Below are 27,471 nucleotides of genomic sequence, written 5' to 3'. Positions count from 1 at the left end.
CACACAAATACATATTCACATACATTTGTGCACAGGCATATTCACTTACATTCTCACACAAGCATGCATGCACACAATCAATTAAAGGACCACTCAATGCAATTCAATTGCATAATAAACAAGTACATAGTAAAAAGACAATGATTTAACACCTACTCTGAATTTCAAATAAGCAGTAGACAAATTTTTATATTTTATTCCATTTTCCAGCCCCCTATATCATGTGACAGACATCAGCCAATCACAGACTAGTATACGTATACCCTGTGTGCTTCTGCACACGCTCAGTAGGATCTTGTTCCCCAGAAAGTGTGAATATAAACAGACTGTGCAAAATTTGATATTGGAAGTAAATTGGAAAGTGTCTTAAAACTGCTGCTCTTTCTAAATGATAAAAGTGTATTTTGACTCGAGTGTCCCTTTAACAGGCAAAGCTATAATAAAGAAGGTATTGTTTCTAATGAAGCCTGCAGGTTATATATTATGCAGCACAAGCATACATTTGTAATAATGAATCATTGTTTCTGCTCTCTCTAATCTCACATTGTGCACCTGGGTGCTCCATTCTGTTAAACATAATAAATAAAGTACCAATGTTGAGGTTCTGATTGGCTGGACAGGATTTTATACTAAAGGGAGGGGGGCGCCTCTGCACCGTGATCTGTTTGTGCCACGCTTAAAACTAGATAAATTATGGGGTGCTCAATTAAATGTACAATTTAAAATAAACACCCTTTGAATATTCAAGAATGCATTGTGCATCACTAGACTTGTTTTTACCTTGATGTGCTGTGTTATTCTATATATGCTGATTAGTTGTATTTAGATGGGATCCAGGTTTTGCTTTTAATATAAATGGGCAGCGCAGACTGCGGATGTCAAGACGTGACCATTAACCTTACACCTTCTCTCTTGCAGTGTGGGCTTCAGATAAATAAAGGTGATGTGGCAGTGTTCGCCTCCCGGGCAGGACATGGCTCTTGCTGGCACCCACAATGTTTCAACTGTGCCCGCTGCTCTGAGCTACTCTGTGACCTAATCTATTTCTACCAGGAAGGGCAGGTGTACTGTGGGCGACACCATGCTGAGCTCAAGCGCCCTCGATGCCTGGCATGTGATGAGGTGAAGATGATTTGTACTATTATCTACAGTACAGAGGGATAAGGGGTTGATTCAAATCTTTCAGATTGTGCTTTTTTTTTATTATCCAAGTGATCACAATCTAAATTATACCACAATTTCTGTATTAACATAGTAAATGATGTTGAAAAAAAGACACAAGTCCATCAAGTTCAACCTATACAAATCTAATATACTTACAAAAAAGCTCCAGTTGAGCTTAAATTAATCCCATTAAAAGGTGACCCATTTAACACAAGCAATCATATCCATGAATTCTGTTTCTAGCCAGAAATGTATCCAAACCATTTTAAATGTATCTAATATATTGGCATTCACTACCTCCTTTGGTAATCAGTTCGACAATTTTAGAAGATGATCATATCAGATCCAAAACGAATATCTGCCAATTCACCCGTAGGATGCATGGACAACATCCATATTGGTAATCAAAATTTACTTAAAGTCGCTAAAGTCATAGGAAAGAATTTAAAAAATCAATGAGACTTGAAATGTGTAGGATATACTTATCTTCTGATATTTTCACCTTGTAATGCCAGAACGCTAAGCACCGTTCCTCCGCCCGCCATATTTGTCAATTGATTGACAGATGACTCAACTGCAATCCACTAATCATTGTTTCCCCCGTGCTACACATTTGTGCAAAGGGGCTGAACACCCCAGGGGGGGAGGGTGGAACAATAATTTATGGATTGCAGATGAGTCAATATGGCGGACGGAGAAACGGTGCTAACTGTTCTGGCATTACAAGGTGGAAAATATCACATTTCATGAATGAAAGTCTCATTCATTTTTTAAATTCTTTCCTATGACTTGAGCGACTATGCTCAAGTTTACAATCACTTTAAGTTATCATAAGTGATAGACAACTATACTGAAGGTATAGCAATACAGGGAGTGCAGAATTATTAGGCAAGTTGTATTTTTGAGGATTAATTTTATTATTGAACAACAACCATGTTCTCAATGAACCCAAAAAACTCATTAATATCAAATCTGAATAGTTTTGGAAGTAGTTTTTAGTTTGTTTTTAGTTATAGCTATTTTAGGGGGATATCTGTGTGTGCAGGTGACTATTACTGTGCATAATTATTAGGCAACTTAACAAAAAACAAATATATACCCATTTCAATTATTTATTTTTACCAGTGAAACCAATATAACATCTCAACATCCACAAATATACATTTCTGACATTCAAAAACAAAACAAAAACAAATCAGTGACCAATATAGCCACCTTTCTTTGCAAGGACACTCAAAAGCCTGCCATCCATGGATTCTGTCAGTGTTTTGATCTGTTCACCATCAACATTGCGTGCAGCAGCAACCACAGCCTCCCAGACACTGTTCAGAGAGGTGTACTGTTTTCCCTCCTTGTAAATCTCACATTTGATGATGGATCACAGGTTCTCAATGGGGTTCAGATCAGGTGAACAAGGAGGCCATGTCATTAGATTTTCTTCTTTTATACCCTTTCTTGCCAGCCACGCTGTGGAGTACTTGGACGCGTGTGATGGAGCATTGTCCTGCATGAAAATCATGTTTTTCTTGAAGGATGCAGACTTCTTCCTGTACCACTGCTTGAAGAAGGTGTCTTCCAGAAACTGGCAGTAGGACTGGGAGTTGAGCTTGACTCCATCCTCAACCCGAAAAGGCCCCACAAGCTGATCTTTGATGATACCAGCCCAAACCAGTACTCCACCTCCACCTTGCTGGCGTCTGAGTCGGACTGGAGCTCTCTGCCCTTTACCAATCCAGCCACGGGCCCATCCATCTGGCCCATCAAGACTCACTCTCATTTCATCAGTCCATAAAACCTTAGAAAAATCAGTCTTGAGATATTTCTTGGCCCAGTCTTGACGTTTCAGCTTGTGTGTCTTGTTCAGTGGTGGTCGTCTTTCAGCCTTTCTTACCTTGGCCATGTCTCTGAGTATTGCACACCTTGTGCTTTTGGGCACTCCAGTGATGTTGCAGCTCTGAAATATGGCCAAACTGGTGGCAAGTGGCATCTTGGCAGTTGCACGCTTGACTTTTCTCAGTTCATGGGCAGTTATTTTGCGCCTTGGTTTTTCCACACGCTTCTTGCGACCCTGTTGACTATTTTGAATGAAACGCTTGATTGTTCGATGATCACGCTTCAGAAGCTTTGCAATTTTAAGAGTGCTGCATCCCTCTGCAAGATATCTCACTATTTTGACTTTTCTGAGCCTGTCAAGTCCTTCTTTTGACCCATTTTGCCAAAGGAAAGGAAGTTGCCTAATAATTATGCACACCTGATATAGGGTGTTGATGTCATTAGACCACACCCCTTCTCATTACAGAGATGCACATCACCTAATATGCTTAATTGGTAGTAGGCTTTCAAGCCTATACAGCTTGGAGTAAGACAACATGCATAAAGAGGATGATGTGGTCAAAATACTCATTTGCCTAATAATTCTGCACTCCCTGTAGAGTGCGCCTAAGGAGTAAAAGTGAAATGGGTGCTGGGAAATCTGAATAAAAATATAAATGGATACTGAAATCTGAAATAGATTCTAGTTGGACGTCTATTTCTAGAATGAAAATAGATTAAATCAATTAGTGCGCCCACCAGTGGTTCAGTATGATCTATTTATGGTGTTCAACAATATAAAATTATTGTATATATTGTTTAAAATAAAATCAATAAATAAATAAGCAGGTGTTTGAACAAGAACAAAAATATGTATGGAAATCTATTGTAAAAAATATAAGAATAATATGAGAATATGCTGATCAATAATGAGATCGAGATTTCACAAACATAAATATGAGAGCGCAATTACTAAATAAAAATTTTTTAGAACATAAAGAATAAAGCATAATAGAAAAGCAAATAAAGAATCTGAAACTAATACTCAGATCAAACTTATCCGTGTATCAAAGTCCAAAAGATATATAACATATAACCGTGATATGTGATGTATAATGTCCAACAGTGTGGATCCGTCTCTGATAAGATGGTATGAAGAGGCTGCTAGTCTTGATATTGAGTGGTTGGTCAACAAATCTACAGGATAGATAAGAAAAGACAGCGCCTCATAGTGCAGGTAACTCCCATACGTGAAAATGGCGCAGTGGCTACAGACAAGTGAAAATATACTCACAAGTATATTGGCACTCTTATTAAAAGAAGTGCGAATATGCAGGCTGACGTTCTCAGCAGTCAGTACGCTGAAGTGCGGGTGATGCGGTATGTCTTGTATGTAGCTGTGGATTCTCCTCCGTCGCTGGCCGAAATCCCTCTATGAGCGGGTAATACAAAAGATGCGGCTTTTAGATGACCCAAATAGCTCCGTGAGAGCTGTCAACAGTGAGCCGTGTATAAAAAGCAATGGCAAAACCCTCCAGGAGACAGGAATAAAGGTGCAAATAGTCTCTGGGTAAAATACAGTCGTTGTTTATTAATGAGCTTAAACGCGTTTCTTGGCCGCAAGCTCCTGGCCGTTTCATCAGATTGATTCATCATATTCTGATGAAACGGCCAGGAGCTTGCGGCCGAGAAACGCGTTTAAGCTCATTAATAAACAACGACTTTATTTTACCCAGAGACTATTTGCACCTTTATTCCTGTCTCCTGGAGGGTTTTGCCATTGCTTTTTATACACAGCTAACTGTTGACAGTTCTCACGGAGCTATTTGGGTCATCTAAAAGCCGCATCTTTTGTATTACCCGCTCATAGAGGGATTTCGGCCAGCGACGGAGGAGAATCCACAGCTACATACAAGACACACCGCATCACCCGCACTTCAGCGTACTGACTGCTGAGAACGTCAGCCTGCATATTCGCACTTCTTTTAATAAGAGTGCCAATATACTTGTGAGTATATTTTCACTTGTCTGTAGCCACTGCGCCATTTTCACGTATGGGAGTTACCTGCACTATGAGGCGCTGTCTTTTCTTATCTATCTACACTTTAAGTTATCGACCACAAGAGATCAACAGCCAAAGGCACTTGATAAATCATCACCCACGTATCAATTTTTAATACGTATGGGACAAACCATCTGCACATGCTCAGACCAGGAAAACAAGACAGTTGTGAAATCAATACAAATATAAATACCAATGTATAAATATCAGCAAATCATTTTAAAAACGTATTTTAATAAAAAAATAAGTCGCCGTATTTAGTTGCAACACCCACACATGGACTCCATTAAACCACTATTAAAGGAAGCACTCACTGTTGCATGTTAGTCATGTTGCGAATGTTTCTGGTAAGCTGTGGCGGCGAAAGGCATGTGATGTAAGGTTAAAAGAGCGCAAGTCTGACATTTTCGATTTCCGCATGTGTAGCCATTATTATACTTTAAAGGCGTTGTTGTCGGAAAATTTTGTCTCATGGCATTGATCAAGCTAGGCTGTGCTTCACTTGGGAGGAGTGTGATTTAAAGGACATAAATGTTGGCCTATAAGATACATATGAATTACTTCCATGTCTGGATATGTATTTAATGCTTCATTTGAAAGCCCTAAACCACTGCTGCATCTGGGGCTGTGCTCTGCTCTCCGGATGTGCACTCTGAAGAATTTCTACTGTATGAACAAGCGGCAAGCGGGCAGGTCACCTGTATACACAAAGTGCTTTCATTTTATTAACTGTATACTATTACTCCCTTGTGCCCTGCAGTACACCATAGACACCAGTGTTATATATTACAGTGGTGATGGTGAGCAGGTAGATAGGCTTGTGCTCCTCATATAGGAATGCTAACCTATCTGGTAGTGTTCTGATACCATAATAGTTGCCCAGCATCTCCACTCTCCCCTGCCACATGCAAGAGTCTCCTCAACACTTTGTTTTCCTCTTATGCTGCCCTGTTTGTGTCTTCCTCTCCCCCCTTGATCATGCCTAGTGTGTACCTTCCGATCATGCCTAGTGTGTACCTCCCAATTGTGCCAGATGGAACTTGCATATTGTCCTTACTTAGCTTATAGCATCCTACCTATAGTACCAGTCTGCCCTACCATCCTGACTATAGTATTTATCTGCTCTACCAGCCTGACTATAGTATTTATCTGCTGTACCTGCCTGACTATAGTACTCGTCTGCCCTACCAGCTTGACTAAAGTACCGTCTACCCTACACGCCTGACTATAGTACCCAACTGCCCTATCAACCTTATTATAGTACTTGTCTGCTCTACCAGCCTGACTATAGTACCCATCTGCCGGTTCAGACTGACTATAGTACCCGTCTGCCCTACCAACCTGACTATAGTACCAGACTGCCCTACCGGCCTGACTATCGTACCCTTCTGTCCTAGCAGCCTGACTATAGTACCCGTCTTCTCTACCAGCCTATAGTAACCATCTGCCAGACCAGACTGCATTTAGCCCTTACATGCCGTACTAGCCTGCCTACAGTATCCGTCAGCCCAGACTGCATATAGTATTTATATGCCATACTAGCCTGCCTACAGTATCCATCTGCCAGACCACACTGCATATAGTACCAGTCTGACTGTAGTAACCATCTAACTTACCAGCCTGGCTATAGTACCCGTCTGCCCCCATCTGCCCTACCAGCCTGACTATAGTTTGTCTCCCCTTTTAATGTGCTTACCATAGCACAATCTATAATGTTTGTGCCTATACCATAAGAAATAATTTAACCTATGCTTTAATAGGATAAGCTCTATTGACTATTTACTGACTCTGCATTACTGCATTCATGTTAATGGTTAATAATAGCTCTCGGATTGAAAGAGCTTAGCCTACTATTTTGTATTTGCATGCAGTAGCCTTCATTTCTCATTTATAGAGCAAACCACATTGGGTTAATATTTGTGCACATCGTAATTATATGAGCTATGGTTTAAGTGTTTCTAACTAGTATGATGTGGCTTGTATGTCTGTTATTCTTTATGCCTAACTATTAATAAAGTAATGATTCATATGACTGGGATATAAGAATGACTTTACATTTAATATCATTTTCACTTTAGAAATTACTTTTTTGATTATAAAATTAGGATTGGGCATACTTTTTCAGTTGTTTCTTCTGTCTGCAACTTTATTGGAGTTTTACATTTTTTTTGCCTTCATCCTAACTAGATGTGCTTAGGTGATAAGTGACAAAATAGTATAAGCACCGTAGCTCACCAATAAACATTGCATTATCTCTACCCCCCACTTTTACCTTGACTATAGTACTCATCTGCCCTACCAGCCTGACTATAGTACCCATCTGCCCTACCAGCCTGACTATAGTACTCATCTGCTGTATCAGCCTGACTATAGTACTCATCTGCCCTACCAGCCTGACTATAGTACTCATCTGCTGTATCAGCCTGACTATAGTACCCATCTGCCCTACCAGCCTGACTATAGTACCCATCTGCCCTACCAGCCTGACTATAGTACCCATCTGCCCTACCAGCCTGACTATAGTACTCATCTGCCCTACCAGCCTGACTATAGTACCCATCTGCCCTACCAGCCTGACTATAGTACTCATCTGCCCTACCAGCCTGACTATAGTACCCATCTGCCCTACCAGCCTGACTATAGTACTCATCTGCCCTACCAGCCTGACTATAGTACCCATCTGCCCTACCAGCCTGACTATAGTACCCATCTGCCCTACCAGCCTGACTATAGTACCCATCTGCCCTACCAGCCTGACTATAGTACTCATCTGCCCTACCAGCCTGACTATAGTACTCATCTGCCCTACCAGCCTGACTATAGTACCCATCTGCCCTACCAGCCTGACTATAGTACCCATCTGCCCTACCAGCCTGACTATAGTACTCATCTGCCCTACCAGCCTGACTATAGTACCCATCTGCCCTACCAGCCTGACTATAGTACTCATCTGCCCTACCAGCCTGACTATAGTACCCATCTGCCCTACCAGCCTGACTATAGTACTCATCTGCTGTATCAGCCTGACTATAGTACCCATCTGCCCTACCAGCCTGACTATAGTACTCATCTGCCCTACCAGCCTGACTATAGTACCCATCTGCCCTACCAGCCTGACTATAGTACCCATCTGCCCTACCAGCCTGACTATAGTACTCATCTGCTGTATCAGCCTGACTATAGTACCCATCTGCTGTATCAGCCTGACTATAGTACTCATCTGCTGTATCAGCCTGACTATAGTACCCATCTGCCCTACCAGCCTGACTATAGTACCCATCTGCTGTATCAGCCTGACTATAGTACTCATCTGCTGTATCAGCCTGACTATAGTACTCATCTGCCCTACCAGCCTGACTATAGTACTCATCTGCTGTATCAGCCTGACTATAGTACTCATCTGCTGTATCAGCCTGACTATAGTACCCATCTGCCCTACCAGCCTGACTATAGTACTCATCTGCCCTACCAGCCTGACTATAGTACTCATCTGCTGTATCAGCCTGACTATAGTACTCATCTGCTGTATCAGCCTGACTATAGTACCCATCTGCTGTATCAGCCTGACTATAGTACTCATCTGCCCTACCAACCTGACTATAGTACTCATCTGCCCTACCAGCCTGACTATAGTACCCATCTGCCCTACCAGCCTGACTATAGTACCCATCTGCTGTATCAGCCTGACTATAGTACCCATCTGCCCTACCAGCCTGACTATAGTACCCATCTGCTGTATCAGCCTGACTATAGTACTCATCTGCTGTATCAGCCTGACTATAGTACCCATCTGCCCTACCAGCCTGACTATAGTACCCATCTGCTGTATCAGCCTGACTATAGTACCCATCTGCCCTACCAGCCTGACTATAGTACTCATCTGCCCTACCAGCCTGACTATAGTACTCATCTGCTGTATCAGCCTGACTATAGTACCCATCTGCCCTACCAGCCTGACTATAGTACCCATCTGCCCTACCAGCCTGACTATAGTACCCATCTGCCCTACCAGCCTGACTATAGTACCCATCTGCTGTATCAGCCTGACTATAGTACCCATCTGCCCTACCAGCCTGACTATAGTACCCATCTGCTGTATCAGCCTGACTATAGTACTCATCTGCCCTACCAGCCTGACTATAGTACTCATCTGCCCTACCAGCCTGACTATAGTACCCATCTGCCCTACCAGCCTGACTATAGTACCCATCTGCCCTACCAGCCTGACTATAGTACCCATCTGCCCTACCAGCCTGACTATAGTACCCATCTGCCCTACCAGCCTGACTATAGTACTCATCTGCCCTACCAGCCTGACTATAGTACTCATCTGCCCTACCAGCCTGACTATAGTACTCATCTGCCCTACCAGCCTGACTATAGTACCCATCTGCTGTATCAGCCTGACTATAGTACCCATCTGCCCTACCAGCCTGACTATAGTACCCATCTGCCCTACCAGCCTGACTATAGTACTCATCTGCCCTACCAGCCTGACTATAGTACCCATCTGCCCTACCAGCCTGACTATAGTACCCATCTGCCCTACCAGCCTGACTATAGTACCCATCTGCCCTACCAGCCTGACTATAGTACCCATCTGCCCTACCAGCCTGACTATAGTACCCATCTGCCCTACCAGCCTGACTATAGTACCCATCTGCCCTACCAGCCTGACTATAGTACCCATCTGCTGTATCAGCCTGACTATAGTACCCATCTGCCCTACCAGCCTGACTATAGTACCCATCTGCCCTACCAGCCTGACTATAGTACCCATCTGCCCTACCAACCTGACTATAGTACCCATCTGCTGTATCAGCCTGACTATAGTACTCATCTGCCCTACCAGCCTGACTATAGTACTCATCTGCCCTACCAGCCTGACTATAGTACTCATCTGCCCTACCAGCCTGACTATAGTACTCATCTGCCCTACCAGCCTGACTATAGTACTCATCTGCTGTATCAGCCTGACTATAGTACTCATCTGCTGTATCAGCCTGACTATAGTACCCATCTGCTGTATCAGCCTGACTATAGTACTCATCTGCCCTACCAGCCTGACTATAGTACTCATCTGCCCTACCAGCCTGACTATAGTACTCATCTGCTGTATCAGCCTGACTATAGTACCCATCTGCTGTATCAGCCTGACTATAGTACCCATCTGCCCTACCAGCCTGACTATAGTACCCATCTGCCCTACCAGCCTGACTATAGTACCCATCTGCCCTACCAGCCTGACTATAGTACTCATCTGCCCTACCAGCCTGACTATAGTACTCATCTGCCCTACCAGCCTGACTATAGTACTCATCTGCCCTACCAGCCTGACTATAGTACCCATCTGCCCTACCAGCCTGACTATAGTACTCATCTGCCCTACCAGCCTGACTATAGTACTCATCTGCCCTACCAGCCTGACTATAGTACCCATCTGCCCTACCAGCCTGACTATAGTACTCATCTGCCCTACCAGCCTGACTTAAGTACTCATCTGCCCTACCAGCCTGACTATAGTACTCATCTGCCCTACCAGCCTGACTATAGTACTCATCTGCCCTACCAGCCTGACTATAGTACCCATCTGCCCTACCAGCCTGACTATAGTACTCATCTGCCCTACCAGCCTGACTATAGTACTCATCTGCCCTACCAGCCTGACTATAGTACTCATCTGCCCTACCAGCCTGACTATAGTACCCATCTGCCCTACCAGCCTGACTATAGTACTCATCTGCCCTACCAGCCTGACTATAGTACCCATCTGCCCTACCAGCCTGACTATAGTACCCATCTGCTGTATCAGCCTGACTATAGTACCCATCTGCCCTACCAGCCTGACTATAGTACCCATCTGCCCTACCAGCCTGACTATAGTACCCATCTGCTGTATCAGCCTGACTATAGTACTCATCTGCCCTACCAGCCTGACTATAGTACTCATCTGCCCTACCAGCCTGACTATAGTACTCATCTGCCCTACCAGCCTGACTATAGTACTCATCTGCCCTACCAACCTGACTATAGTACTCATCTGCCCTACCAACCTGACTATAGTACTCATCTGCCCTACCAGCCTGACTATAGTACTCATCTGCCCTACCAGCCTGACTATAGTACTCATCTGCCCTACCAGCCTGACTATAGTACTCATCTGCCCTACCAGCCTGACTATAGTACTCATCTGCTGTATCAGCCTGACTATAGTACCCATCTGCCCTACCAGCCTGACTATAGTACCCATCTGCCCTACCAGCCTGACTATAGTACCCATCTGCCGTATCAGCCTGACTATAGTACCCATCTGCCCTACCAGCCTGACTATAGTACCCATCTGCCCTACCAGCCTGACTATAGTACCCATCTGCTGTATCAGCCTGACTATAGTACCCATCTGCCCTACCAGCCTGACTATAGTACCCATCTGCCCTACCAGCCTGACTATAGTACCCATCTGCTGTATCAGCCTGACTATAGTACTCATCTGCCCTACCAGCCTGACTATAGTACCCATCTGCTGTATCAGCCTGACTATAGTACCCATCTGCCCTACCAGCCTGACTATAGTACCCATCTGCTGTATCAGCCTGACTATAGTACCCATCTGCCCTACCAGCCTGACTATAGTACCCATCTGCTGTATCAGCCTGACTATAGTACCCATCTGCTGTATCAGCCTGACTATAGTACCCATCTGCTGTATCAGCCTGACTATAGTACCCATCTGCTGTATCAGCCTGACTATAGTACCCATCTGCAGTATCAGCCTGACTATAGTACCCATCTGCTGTATCAGCCTGACTATAGTACCCATCTGCTGTATCAGCCTGACTATAGTACCCATCTGCTGTATCAGCCTGACTATAGTACTCATCTGCTGTATCAGCCTGACTATAGTACTCATCTGCCCTACCAACCTGACTATAGTACTCATCTGCTGTATCAGCCTGACTATAGTACTCATCTGCCCTACCAACCTGACTATAGTACTCATCTGCCCTACCAACCTGACTATAGTACTCATCTGCCCTACCAACCTGACTATAGTACTCATCTGCCCTACCAGCCTGACTATAGTACCCATCTGCCCTACCAACCTGACTATAGTACCCATCTGCCCTACCAGCCTGACTATAGTACTCATCTGCCCTACCAGCCTGACTATAGTACCCATCTGCCCTACCAGCCTGACTATAGTACCCATCTGCTGTATCAGCCTGACTATAGTACTCATCTGCCCTACCAGCCTGACTATAGTACCCATCTGCTGTATCAGCCTGACTATAGTACCCATCTGCCCTACCAGCCTGACTATAGTACCCATCTGCTGTATCAGCCTGACTATAGTACCCATCTGCCCTACCAGCCTGACTATAGTACCCATCTGCCCTACCAGCCTGACTATAGTACTCATCTGCCCTACCAGCCTGACTATAGTACCCATCTGCTGTATCAGCCTGACTATAGTACCCATCTGCCCTACCAGTCTGACTATAGTACCCATCTGCCCTACCAGCCTGACTATAGTACCCATCTGCCCTACCAGCCTGACTATAGTACTCATCTGCCCTACCAGCCTGACTATAGTACTCATCTGCTGTATCAGCCTGACTATAGTACCCATCTGCCCTACCAGCCTGACTATAGTACTCATCTGCCCTACCAGCCTGACTATAGTACCCATCTGCCCTACCAGCCTGACTATAGTACCCATCTGCCCTACCAGCCTGTCTATAGTACCCATCTGCTGTATCAGCCTGACTATAGTACTCATCTGCCCTACCAGCCTGTCTATAGTACCCATCTGCTGTATCAGCCTGACTATAGTACCCATCTGCCCTACCAACCTGACTATAGTACCCATCTGCTGTATCAGCCTGACTATAGTACTCATCTGCCCTACCAGCCTGACTATAGTACCCATCTGCTGTATCAGCCTGACTATAGTACTCATCTGCTGTATCAGCCTGACTATAGTACCCATCTGCCCTACCAGCCTGACTATAGTACTCATCTGCCCTACCAGCCTGTCTATAGTACCCATCTGCTGTATCAGCCTGACTATAGTACCCATCTGCCCTACCAGCCTGACTATAGTACTCATCTGCCCTACCAGCCTGTCTATAGTACCCATCTGCTGTATCAGCCTGACTATAGTACCCATCTGCCCTACCAGCCTGACTATAGTACCCATCTGCCCTACCAGCCTGACTATAGTACCCATCTGCTGTATCAGCCTGACTATAGTACTCATCTGCTGTATCAGCCTGACTATAGTACTCATCTGCTGTATCAGCCTGACTATAGTACTCATCTGCCCTACCAACCTGACTATAGTACCCATCTGCTGTATCAGCCTGACTATAGTACCCATCTGCTGTATCAGCCTGACTATGGTACTCATCTGCCCTACCAGCCTGACTATAGTACTCATCTGCTGTATCAGCCTGACTATAGTACTCATCTGCCCTACCAGCCTGACTATAGTACCCATCTGCTGTATCAGCCTGACTATAGTACTCATCTGCCCTACCAGCCTGACTATAGTACTCATCTGCTGTATCAGCCTGACTATAGTACTCATCTGCCCTACCAGCCTGACTATAGTACCCATCTGCTGTATCAGCCTGACTATAGTACCCATCTGCCCTACCAGCCTGACTATAGTACCCATCTGCTGTATCAGCCTGACTATAGTACTCATCTGCCCTACCAGCCTGACTATAGTACTCATCTGCTGTATCAGCCTGACTATAGTACTCATCTGCCCTACCAGCCTGACTATAGTACCCATCTGCTGTATCAGCCTGACTATAGTACTCATCTGCCCTACCAGCCTGACTATAGTACTCATCTGCTGTATCAGCCTGACTATAGTACTCATCTGCTGTATCAGCCTGACTATAGTACTCATCTGCTGTATCAGCCTGACTATAGTACCCATCTGCCCTACCAGCCTGACTATAGTACTCATCTGCCCTACCAGCCTGACTATAGTACTCATCTGCCCTACCAGCCTGACTATAGTACTCATCTGCTGTATCAGCCTGACTATAGTACTCATCTGCCCTACCAGCCTGACTATAGTACCCATCTGCCCTACCAGCCTGACTATAGTACTCATCTGCCCTACCAGCCTGACTATAGTACCCATCTGCCCTACCAGCCTGACTATAGTACTCATCTGCCCTACCAGCCTGACTATAGTACCCATCTGCTGTATCAGCCTGACTATAGTACTCATCTGCTGTATCAGCCTGACTATAGTACCCATCTGCCCTACCAGCCTGACTATAGTACCCATCTGCCCTACCAGCCTGACTATAGTACTCATCTGCCCTACCAGCCTGACTATAGTACCCATCTGCTGTATCAGCCTGACTATAGTACTCATCTGCTGTATCAGCCTGACTATAGTACTCATCTGCCCTACCAGCCTGACTATAGTACCCATCTGCCCTACCAGCCTGACTATAGTACTCATCTGCCCTACCAGCCTGACTATAGTACCCATCTGCCCTACCAGCCTGACTATAGTACTCATCTGCCCTACCAGCCTGACTATAGTACTCATCTGCCCTACCAGCCTGACTATAGTACTCCTCTGCTGTATCAGCCTGACTATAGTACTCCTCTGCTGTATCAGCCTGACTATAGTACCCATCTGCCCTACCAGCCTGACTATAGTACTCATCTGCTGTATCAGCCTGACTATAGTACTCATCTGCCCTACCAGCCTGACTATAGTACCCATCTGCCCTACCAGCCTGACTATAGTACCCATCTGCTGTATCAGCCTGACTATAGTACCCATCTGCTGTATCAGCCTGACTATAGTACCCATCTGCTGTATCAGCCTGACTATAGTACCCATCTGCTGTATCAGCCTGACTATAGTACCCATCTGCTGTATCAGCCTGACTATAGTACTCATCTGCCCTACCAGCCTGACTATAGTACCCATCTGCTGTATCAGCCTGACTATAGTACTCATCTGCTGTATCAGCCTGACTATAGTACCCATCTGCCCTACCAGCCTGACTATAGTACCCATCTGCCCTACCAGCCTGACTATAGTACTCATCTGCCCTACCAGCCTGACTATAGTACCCATCTGCCCTACCAGCCTGACTATAGTACCCATCTGCCCTACCAGCCTGACTATAGTACTCATCTGCCCTACCAGCCTGACTATAGTACTCATCTGCTGTATCAGCCTGACTATAGTACTCATCTGCCCTACCAGCCTGACTATAGTACTCATCTGCTGTATCAGCCTGACTATAGTACTCATCTGCCCTACCAGCCTGACTATAGTACTCATCTGCTGTATCAGCCTGACTATAGTACTCATCTGCCCTACCAGCCTGACTATAGTACCCATCTGCCCTACCAGCCTGACTATAGTACTCATCTGCTGTATCAGCCTGACTATAGTACTCATCTGCTGTATCAGCCTGACTATAGTACCCATCTGCCCTACCAGCCTGACTATAGTACTCATCTGCCCTACCAACCTGACTATAGTACCCATCTGCCCTACCAGCCTGACTATAGTACCCATCTGCCCTACCAGCCTGACTATAGTACCCATCTGCCCTACCAGCCTGACTATAGTACTCATCTGCTGTATCAGCCTGACTATAGTACCCATCTGCCCTACCAGCCTGACTATAGTACTCATCTGCTGTATCAGCCTGACTATAGTACCCATCTGCCCTACCAGCCTGACTATAGTACTCATCTGCTGTATCAGCCTGACTATAGTACCCATCTGCCCTACCAGCCTGACTATAGTACTCATCTGCTGTACCAGCCTGACTATAGTACTCATCTGCCCTACCAGCCTGACTATAGTACTCATCTGCCCTACCAGCCTGACTATAGTACTCATCTGCCCTACCAGCCTGACTATAGTACCCATCTGCCCTACCAGCCTGACTATAGTACCCATCTGCCCTACCAACCTGACTATAGTACTCATCTGCTGTATCAGCCTGACTATAGTACCCATCTGCCCTACCAGCCTGACTATAGTACCCATCTGCTGTATCAGCCTGACTATAGTACTCATCTGCCCTACCAGCCTGACTATAGTACTCATCTGCCCTACCAGCCTGACTATAGTACTCATCTGCCCTACCAGCCTGACTATAGTACTCATCTGCCCTACCAGCCTGACTATAGTACTCATCTGCTGTATCAGCCTGACTATAGTACCCATCTGCTGTATCAGCCTGACTATAGTACTCATCTGCCCAACCAGCCTGACTATAGTACCCATCTGCTGTATCAGCCTGACTATAGTACTCATCTGCCCTACCAGCCTGACTATAGTACCCATCTGCTGTATCAGCCTGACTATAGTACCCATCTGCTGTATCAGCCTGACTATAGTACTCATCTGCTGTATCAGCCTGACTATAGTACCCATCTGCCCTACCAGCCTGACTATAGTACCCATCTGCCCTACCAGCCTGACTATAGTACCCATCTGCCCTACCAGCCTGACTATAGTACTCATCTGCCCTACCAGCCTGACTATAGTACCCATCTGCCCTACCAGCCTGACTATAGTACCCATCTGCCCTACCAGCCTGACTATAGTACCCATCTGCCCTACCAGCCTGACTATAGTACCAATCTGCCCTACCAGCCTGACTATAGTACTCATCTGCTGTATCAGCCTGACTATAGTACTCATCTGCCCTACCAGCCTGACTATAGTACTCATCTGCCCTACCAGCCTGACTATAGTACCCATCTGCTGTATCAGCCTGACTATAGTACTCATCTGCTGTATCAGCCTGACTATAGTACCCATCTGCTGTATCAGCCTGACTATAGTACCCATCTGCTGTATCAGCCTGACTATAGTACCCATCTGCTGTATCAGCCTGACTATAGTACCCATCTGCCCTACCAGCCTGACTATAGTACCCATCTGCTGTATCAGCCTGACTATAGTACTCATCTGCTGTATCAGCCTGACTATAGTACCCATCTGCTGTATCAGCCTGACTATAGTACTCATCTGCTGTATCAGCCTGACTATAGTACCCATCTGCTGTATCAGCCTGACTATAGTACTCATCTGCTGTATCAGCCTGACTATAGTACCCATCTGCTGTATCAGCCTGACTATAGTACTCATCTTTCAGACCAGACTGCATATAGCACTTAAATGCCATACCAGCCTGACTATAGCAACCATCTGCCAAAACAGCCTGCCTATAGTACCAATCTGCTGTACTAGCCTGTCTATAGTGCTTACCTGCCATACAAGCCTACCTATATTACTTGCCTGCCATATCAGTCTGCCTACAGTACCTGTCCCCAGAACCAGTCTGCCATACCAGCCATACCATATCTTCAGTACCAGCCTGCCTATAGTACCTGTCTACTTTAGCCAGGCTAGCACTGCAGATGGATACTATAGGTAGTATCAGTCTGAAGTACCAATGTGTCCATAATACTCATCTTCAGTACCAGCCTGCTTATAGTACCAGTCTGTCATACAAGTATAGTACCTGCATGCTATAGCAGTGTCCTCATAAAAAAAATAATTGTAATCTTGTAAAAGATAGATTATTTTACACCTGTGCTTTTTTGATTGTGGTAATCCTGATAATTATTTTTATATAAAATCTATCTCTTTCTATAAGGTACATGACATTAAAACCACTGTGGCACAAGAATTCTAATTGTCTCTTTCCTTAGGTGATCTTCTCTGTAGAGTGCACTCAAGCAGAGGGGTATCACTGGCACACGGCACACTTCTCCTGCTTTGAGTGTGAATGTTCCCTTGGCGGACAGCGTTATGTGATGAGAGACAACCGCTTGTACTGCAGCTCATGCTACGAGAGACTATTCTCCCAGTACTGTGACAGCTGTGGAGAGAGCATTGGTAAGACGGCACATACTTCAGATTAAATAAAACTTTATACAGAACAGGGTACTAATGTACATGAGACAATAGGTATAGCGTCAACATTTTGTTAGGCGTGTGAGTCTCTGTGTGCATGTAGGTTTGTAGCAAAAGACAAGACATTAAAGGGACATGGAACCCAAAAATTTTCTTTCATGATTCATATAAAGAATACAATTTAAACCAACTTTCCAATTTACTTCTATTATCTAATTTGCTTTATTCTCTTAGTATCCTATGTTGAAGAAACAGCAATGCACTACTGCTCGCTAGATGAACAGTAGTGCAACCACCAATCGGCAGCTCCTGAGCCTACCTAGGTATCCTTTTCAACAAAGGATATCAAGAGAACAAAAAAAAAATAAGTATTAGAAGTAAATTAGAAAGTTGTTTAAAATCACATTCTCTATCTGAATCATAAAAGAAAAAAATGTGGGTTTCATTTTCCTTTAAGTATACAATGCTATTGTATATGTTTAGCGTTTTTATATATTTTTAAATCAATAAAATGAAACATATATATATATATATATACTTGAAACATATGTATGTAGGATAAACTTGTGGATAGATTTATAGCTGTGGTGTCCCTTAGGCAGAAGTATTTTTTTAAGCATTCCCTATCAAATGTTAAAAAGCATGTGAATGCCAAAATTATACTATGGGGCCAATTTATCATCGGTTTGTCCGACAGGATCCGCTCAATCCGATAGACATCGATGAATGCCGAAAGCATATGCTGTTGGCATTTATCATTGCACAAGTAGTTCTGGTGAACTGCTTGGCAAATGCCGCCCCCTGCAGATTTGCGGCCAATCTTCCGCTAGCAGGGGGTCAATCTTCCGCTAGCAGGGGGTGTCAATCAGCCTGATCATATTCGATGGGTTGATTGCTGTCCGCCGCTCAGAGCAGGCGGAGCAGCGGTCTTAAGACCGCTGCTTCTTAACAACTGTTTCCGGCCAGCCTGAAGGCTTGCGCGGAAACAGGGACATTAGGGGCCGTTTGGCCCTTGATAATTTGGCCCCTATATATTTATTATTATATTATATTACTTCATTGTATGGATAGTGGAGTTTTAACATTTGATTGATCAAGTGTTTTTGCCATTGAATTTCCTAAGGCCTAGATTTGGAGTTTGGCGTTAGCCGTGAAAACCAGCGTTAGAGGCTGCTAACGCTGGTTTTAGGCTAACTTCGGTATTTGGAGTCACTCAAAATAGGGTCTAACGCTCACTTTTCAGCCGCGACTTTTCCATACCGCAGATCCCCTTACGTAAATTGCGTATCCTATCTTTTCAATGGGATCTTTCTAACTCCGGTATTTAGAGTCGTGTCTGAAGTGAGCGTTAGACATCTAACGACAAAACTCCAGCCGCAGGAAAAAAGTCAGTAGTTAAGAGCTTTCTGGGCTAACGCCGGTTTATAAAGCTCTTAACTACTGTGCTCTAAAGTACACTAACACCCATAAACTACCTATGTACCCCTAAACCGAGGTCCCCCCACATCGCCGCAACTCGATTACATTTTTTTAACCCCTAATCTGCCGACCGCCACCTACGTTATACTTATGTACCCCTAATCTGCTGCCCCTAACACCGCCGACCCCTGTATTATATTTATTAACCCCTAACCTGCCCCCCACAACGTCGCCTCCACCTACCTACACTTATTAACCCCTAATCTGCCGACCGGACCTCACCGCTATTCTAATAAATGTATTAACCCCTAAAGCTAAGTCTAACCCTAACACTAACACCCCCCTAAGTTAAATATAATTTTAATCTAACGAAATTAATTAACTCTTATTAAATAAATTATAATTAAAATTAAATTATAATTATATTATAGCTATTTAGGATTTATATTTATTTTACAGGTAACTTTGTATTTATTTTAACCAGGTACAATAGCTATTAAATAGTTAAGAACTATTTAATAGCTAAAATAGTTAAAATAATTACAAAATTACCTGTAAAATAAATCCTAACCTAAGTTACAATTAAACCTAACACTACACTATCAATAAATTAATTAAATAAACTACCTACAATTACCTACAATTAACCTAACACTACACTATCAATAAATTAATTAAATACAATTCCTACAAATAAATACAATTAAATAAACTAGCTAAAGTACAAAAAATAAAAAAGAACTAAGTTACAAAAAATAAAAAAATATTTACAAACATAAGAAAAATATTACAACAATTTTAAACTAATTACACCTACTCTAAGCCCCCTAATAAAATAACAAAGCCCCCCAAAATAAAAAAATGCCCTACCCTATTCTAAATTACTAAAGTTCAAAGCTCTTTTACCTTACCAGCCCTGAACAGGGCCCTTTGCGGGGCATGCCCCAAATAATTCAGCTCTTTTGCCTGAAAAAAAAAACATACAATACCCCCCCCCCCCAACATTACAACCCACCACCCACATACCCCTAATCTAACCCAAACCCCCCTTAAATAAACCTAACACTAAGCCCCTGAAGATCTTCCTACCTTATCTTCACCATACCAGGTTCACTGATCCGTCCTGAAGAGCTCCTCCGATGTCCTGATCCAAGCCCAAGCGGGGGGCTGAAGAGGTCCATGATCCGGCTGAAGTCTTCATCCAAGCGGGAGCTGAAGAGGTCCATGATCCGGATGAAGTCTTCATCCAAGCGGGAGCTGAAGAGGTCCATGATCCGGATGAAGTCTTCTATCAATGGCATCTTCAATCTTCTTTCTTCCGGATCCATCTTGCAGACCTCCGACGCGGAACATCCTCTTCTCCCGACGCCTACTAGCCGAATGACGGTTCCTTTAAGGGACGTCATCCAAGATGGCGTCCCTCGAATTCCGATTGGCTGATAGGATTCTATCAGCCAATCGGAATTAAGGTAGGAATATTCTGATTGGCTGATGGAATCAGCCAATCAGAATCAAGTTCAATCCGATTTGGCTGATCCAATCAGCCAATCAGATTGAGCTTGCATTCTATTGGCTGATCGGAACAGCCAATAGAATGCGAGCTCAATCTGATTGGCTGATTGGATCAGCCAATCGGATTGAACTTGATTCTGATTGGCTAATTCCATCAGCCAATCAGAATATTCCTACCTTAATTCCGATTGGCTGATAGAATCCTATCAGCCAATCGGAATTCGAGGGACGCCATCTTGGATGACGTCCCTTAAAGGAACCGTCATTCGGCTAGTAGGCGTCGGGAGAAGAGGATGTTCCGCGTCGGAGGTCTGCAAGATGGATCCGGAAGAAAGAAGATTGAAGATGCCGTTGATAGAAGACTTCATCCGGATCATGGACCTCTTCAGCTCCCGCTTGGATGAAGACCTCATCCGGATCATGGACCTCTTCAGCTCCCGCTTGGGTGAAGACTTCAGCCGGATCATGGACCTCTTCAGCCCCCCGCTTGGGCTTGGATCAGGACATCGGAGGAGCTCTTCAGGACGGATCGGTGAACCTGGTATGGTAAAGATAAGGTAGGAAGATCTTCAGGGGCTTAGTGTTAGGTTTATTTAAGGGGGTTTGGGTTAGATTAGGGGTATGTGGGTGGTGGGTTGTAATGTTGGGGGGGGGGTATTGTATGTTTTTTTTTTTACAGGCAAAAGAGCTGAACTTCTTGGGGCATGCCCCGCAAAGGGCCCTGTTCAGGGCTGGTAAGGTAAAAGAGCTTTTAACTTTAGTAATTTAGAATAGGGTAGGGCATTTTTTATTTTGGGGGTCTTTGTTATTTTATTAGGGGGCTTAGAGTAGGTGTAATTAGTTTAAAATTGTTGTAATATTTTTCTTATGTTTGTAAATATTTTTTTATTTTTTGTAACTTAGTTCTTTTTTATTTTTTGTACTTTAGCTAGTTTTATTTAATTGTATTTATTTGTAGGAATTGTATTTAATTAATTTATTGATAGTGTAGTGTTAGGTTAATTGTAGGTAATTGTAGGTAGTTTATTTAATTAATTTAATGATAGTATAGTGTTAGGTTTAATTGTAACTTAGGTTAGGATTTATTTTACAGGTAATTTTGTAATTATTTTAACTAGGTAGCTATTAAATAGTTCTTAACTATTTAATAGCTATTGTACCTGGTTAAAATAATGACAAAGTTGCCTGTCAAATAAATATTAATCCTAAAATAGCTATAATATAATTATAATTTATATTGTAGCTATATTAGGATTTATTTTACAGGTAAGTATTTATCTTTAAATAGGAATCATTTATTTAATAAGAGATAATTAATTTCGTTAGATGTAAATTATATTTAATTTAGGGGGGTGTTAGGGTTAGACTTAGCTTTAGGGGTTAATACATTTATTAGAATAGCGGTGAGCTCCAGTCGGCAGATTAGGGGTTAATAATTGAAGTTAGGTGTCGGCGATGTTAGGGAGGACAGATTAGGGGTTAATACTATTTATTATAGGGTTAGTGAGGCGGATTAGGGGTTAATAACTTTATTATAGTAGCGCTCAGGTCCGGTCGGCAGATTAGGGGTTAATAAGTGTAGGCAGGTGGAGGCGACGTTGTGGGGGGCAGATTAGGGGTTAATAAATATAATATAGGGGTCGGCGATGTTAGGGCAGCAGATTAGGGGTACATAGGTATAATGTAAGTAGCGGCGGTTTACGGAGCGGCAGATTAGAGGTTAATAATAATATGCAGGGGTCAGCGATAGCGGGTGCGGCAGATTAGGGGTTAATAAGTGTAAGGTTAGGGGTGTTTAGACTCGGGGTACATGTTAGAGTGTTAGGTGCAGACGTAGGAAGTGTTTCCGCATAGCAAACAATGGGGCTGCGTTAGGAGCTGAACGCTGCTTTTTTGCAGGTGTTAGGTTTTTTTTCAGCTCAAACAGCCCCATTGTTTCCTATGGGGGAATCGTGCACGAGCACGTTTTTGAGGCTGGCCGCTTGCGTAAGCAACTCTGGTATCGAGAGTTGAAGCTGCGTTAAATATGCTCTACGCTCCTTTTTTGGAGCCTAACGCAGCCTTTATGTGGACTCTCAATACCAGAGTTATTTTTATGGTGCGGCCAGAAAAAAGCCGGCGTTAGCTACGCGGGTCTTTACCGACAAAACTCCAAATCTAGGCCTAAGTGTTTTACTGTAAACAAAATGTTTGTGCAGTGTGTGTTTGTTTGGTGTGTGTAAGTGCTGTGTGTATTATTTGTGCGGTGTGTGTGTACACTCCTACCCTTCTAGAATGTAAGCTCTCACAGGAATAGGGCCCTCAATTCCTTCTGTGTTTGTTTGTTCAAATTGTGTCTTGTCTCTTTGGGGTCGATTTATCAAAGCCTACGACAGGCTTCGCATCCCTTATGACTGCAGGTTCTCACAAGAGAACCTGCAGTCCGTATTTAACAAGCAGCTTTCCTAACCTTTCGCCACCTCTTAGGTGGGAATTTCAATCTCAAGAGATTGACAGCTCTTGCCCGCGCGTGATTGGCTGTGCACGGGCAGGGGGCGTGATTGCACGCAAGCGCAAAATAGCGCTCGTGTGCAATGCTGAATTCCGTATTCGCGTATGTGCGCCCCTGTCCGCTGCAGCTTGATAAATCGACCCTTACAAGTATTTTAGCATTGTTTTACTTATATCAATTGTACCCATGGACAGCGCTGCGGAATATGTTGGCGCTTTATAAATAAAGTAACATAATAATAATAATATTTTTTGCAGAGTGTGCACAGCATGGGCTCGTTTCCATGGAGCCGTAAATGATTTTGCACAAAGTCGCAAAAGGGAAAAAATGCTGTCAGAAGCCAGATCACTTATCGACAGTTTCTGATGGCGCGTTGGACACCAGCTGCCGAAAAAAAATTATGTGTCCCATAGAAAATAATAGAAGTTGAAAAGCGCAAATTTAAGGAGCTGTCGATAAGATCTCAAACATTACGGCATACTGAACTAGGTGTAAAAAAAAAAAAAGGCCTCTTTTCCATTGAGATCTTAAAGTTTGCAAACAATGCAACTTTTTCTCTTTTTTTAAATTTATTTTGTAAATTATACGATTTAGTCCTGCCCCCGGCAGGTTGGCGTTATGTTCTTAATTATATATCAATATGTACTTTTTTATATAAATATAATCAAGCATATAGCTCCAACAAGACTATGCCTGAGGAAGCCCTAAATATTACAAATAAAAATAAATTTAACAAAAAAAGCTGATCTTAATTTAAAATATGTTCATTTAATTCTTTGGTTATTTATTAGGTGACCAAATCACTTTACCTGGCTCAAAAAACATAAGACTCCTAACTACCGTGTCTTTCCCTCTCTAGCCAATCATAAGCAAGGAGTGCAGGCGCTAAACATAACTTTTATAATCTAAGGTTGGGTTACCATAGCATCAAACTTGTTATGGTGGGATTCTTGAGAACTCTGACTTTGGATGTAAGCGTTAACACAATGCAGACCGACTGCACCCATTGCACAAACTATTTCAATAGAAATCTGGTTGTAAACTACTTTTAGCTGTCAGCAATTTCGGTAGCTTACGGCTCCATGTTTAACGACTCAATGGAAACAAGCCCTGTGTGGTGTGGTTTGTGTTGAGTGTGAGTGACTGTCTGTCTGTATATCATTTTTGCAGAGTATATGGGGTGTCTGTGTAGTGTGTATGTAGCTTGAGTATGCAGTTTGACTTCCAGGAAACTGGTGCAGGTAATCACTTGTGTCCAAGCTACAGCACCATACAGATATTTAGGACTACAACTCCCACAAACCACTGCTGCCAAATACTGATAATGAGCATACCTTGATTAATTTTTTTGACTATATTCTTCTACAGCATGTACTCAAAATAAGGGACTTAAAAACCTGCTATGGGGGGCAGACAGAACAGTATGTAACAGCAATTAAGTGCTGCATTGGAAAATGTCTGCATGCACAATGAATGTTTTATACACATAGAGCATATAAACCATTAAGCGTTGCATTGCAAAAGGTCTGCATACACAATAAATGTTTTAGATATTTGTATCCACCTATAAGCATTTGAGTGGTCTCCATTTTATCCTGCAGGTGTAGAAGAAGGCCAGCTGTCATACAGTGGGCAACACTGGCATGCATCAGAGAGCTGTTTCTGCTGTAGTCACTGCAAGATATCCCTGCTGGGGAGACCCTTTCTGCCCCGACAAGGACAGATCTACTGCTCACGGACCTGCAGTCAGCCTAATAGAGGAATCAACAGATCCATAACTCCCACGCAGATCGAGATGTGCTCTCCAAGACAGACCAGAGATGTGGGTACCTCAACAAATAACGACCCTGAAGGGGAGAGCTTTGGAGAGCGCAGGATGGGGGGAGGCCAGAGGTCCTTGTCTATGATAGACCACTCAGGGACCACTCAGCCCTGCAATTCTCATGTTCCCCCCATGCGCTCAATACATTCCAGTCTAAGGGGGGCTCCTTCAGAATTTTCCCGTTCAGCACCTCAAAGACAGTCTCTTCCTGATCTTAGCAATCATACCAGGTCAGCCCCGAGGGTCAGTTTTAAGCTCCCTCAAAGTTCTGAGATCCATACTGCCATCAGCTTCTCTCATCCATCTTTCAGTTCTTCGTCCTCATCTTCATCTTCTGACGATGAACAAGAAGGTTACTTTTTGGGAGAGCCTATTCCCCTGCCACCATTCATGAGACCTCCAGGGTATATGGCTCCTCTTCCTTCAACTTCCACCCCAAAAAAGAAAGACAAGAACTGTATCCTCTCATGACCACAATGTCATGATATGTCAACCCAAGCTCTCCACAACACTGTTTCATAATGCCACCAGATCCTCTCCAGACCACATATGTTATCATGTGTCACCCTGCTTTTCATGACTACAGTGTAATGATATGTCAACCCAACCTCTAATGATCACAATGTCATTGTGTCAGTCAACCCAACCTCCAACCTCTCCTACCCATTTTGTCATGGAGCCACCTTAGCCTGTTCAAAACCACAGTGTCACAATGCCTTTCTAAACAACATGTCATGGCATGTCACACCAGCTTATACTGACCAAACTGTCAAGAGATGTTGCCACAACTTTACTGAACTTGCACTGCTACATAATGCATTTATATTCTCTACGGTCATTGTTTTACCTAATTACAAGCTGTCCCCATCTAGGTTCCATTTGAGAATCCTTTTGCTTTTTGCCAGAGGATTCTCTGTATTGCAAAACACATGGTGCTCCTTCATACTGGATGTTTGATTTGTGCTATACACATATACACTATGCCAAATAATCCCATGGAAGGTGGAAATGTGTTGGTGCTCATTCACTGAGCACAGTGCCCCCCATTTGGGCAGCCTGAGTATGCATCCAGCATAGTATTTACAAAGGGACAACAGTTATGCAGGAGGACCACTGATAAATCCATTAGCAGTACACAAAAGAGCAGGTAACAAATTAGAAAAATACTGTCCATGTGCTTACCAAAACATTTTTTTTTTTGTTTTTATGCTTTTGGTAGCATAGCTGTAACCACTAGTAAATGGCATTGAAGGCATTGTCCTTTTCAGCCAGTGAGATACTGATCTTTCAAAATCAAGTGAGCACAAACCTGTATATCCTGGTAAATTCAATATCATTTTAAACAGCTTTAACGGTTTTCCTTTTTTCCAAATAAAAATATTTTTTTCATCTTTGATTGATGCTCTTCAATATGTATGTAAAGCGTGTAATGTCCATTAAAGTGAAACACAAGACCCTATTGGTCACATGTGAAGTTGAGGTTCTCACCATTAGACTGTTATACAACTGGTATACACCAAGCTTTGTATGCTCACATATTATATTGAGGAGTTCTGTTTCAGAGTTGTCCAACGTTTACCCTCAAGGTAAATATGATTTAAGTTATCCCTGTGTTTGAGTAGCTGGTACAATAACTAATTAACTGGCTTGTACCCACACTAAAAGATCCTTACAGTGCTCTCCGGCTCTTAAAGGGACAGTATAAACCAATTTTCATATAACTGCATGTAATAGACACTACTATAAAGAAGAGTATGCACAGATACTGATATAAAAATCTAGTATGAAACCTTTTAAAAACTTACTTAGAAGCCAATTTAGCACTGTTGGTGAGGTTAGTCAGGGACACCCACTGAAAAGGGCTGGGAAAACAGGAAGAGCAGACATTCCCCCCTCCCCCCCCCCCCGCATATGAAAAGACAGATAACATAAACAGGAGACAGCAGGAATCTGTAAATGCGTGAATACATCTGACACTGTGGGGATTGGTTAGGAGTCTGAAAATCAGCACAATGTCCTTAAAAAATAAGCAAAACTATACATTGTTACAAAAACACTTCCAGATGGGCTATATAAATGGATCATCTACAAAACATGTATGCAAAGAAAAATCTAGTTTGTCCCTTTAACCACTAAATACATCTATGAGCATAATCCCTGCATCCCTCTAATCATGTGCAACAATTCTCCTTCAGATACCTGCAGTGTAACTTAGGTTCCAAAATAGTGGCCCCCATAATTAAAGGGAGGTGAATGAA

At 43.4% G+C, this 27,471-nt stretch overlaps 1 protein-coding gene across 1 annotated transcript in view; it reads left to right on the top strand.

The window, feature by feature from the left end:
- PRICKLE3 (prickle planar cell polarity protein 3) overlaps positions 1 to 26,607 on the top strand; it is an 85,262-nt gene extending 58,655 nt beyond the window's left edge. The window contains exons 6-8 of the mRNA XM_053696209.1: positions 919 to 1,122; positions 17,765 to 17,951; positions 24,993 to 26,607. Of these exons, the coding sequence (XP_053552184.1) occupies positions 919 to 1,122; positions 17,765 to 17,951; positions 24,993 to 25,684 (1,083 nt within the window). The 3' untranslated portion in view covers positions 25,685 to 26,607. The remainder of the gene's footprint in view (positions 1 to 918; positions 1,123 to 17,764; positions 17,952 to 24,992) is intronic.
- Positions 26,608 to 27,471: the final 864 nt, after the last annotated feature.

The sequence above is a fragment of the Bombina bombina genome, chromosome 12 (assembly GCF_027579735.1).
Source record: "Bombina bombina isolate aBomBom1 chromosome 12, aBomBom1.pri, whole genome shotgun sequence".
Taxonomy (NCBI): Eukaryota; Metazoa; Chordata; class Amphibia; order Anura; family Bombinatoridae; genus Bombina; species Bombina bombina.
Note: the sequence above shows the minus strand (reverse complement) of the source record. Positions and strands in the feature narration are given on the sequence as shown.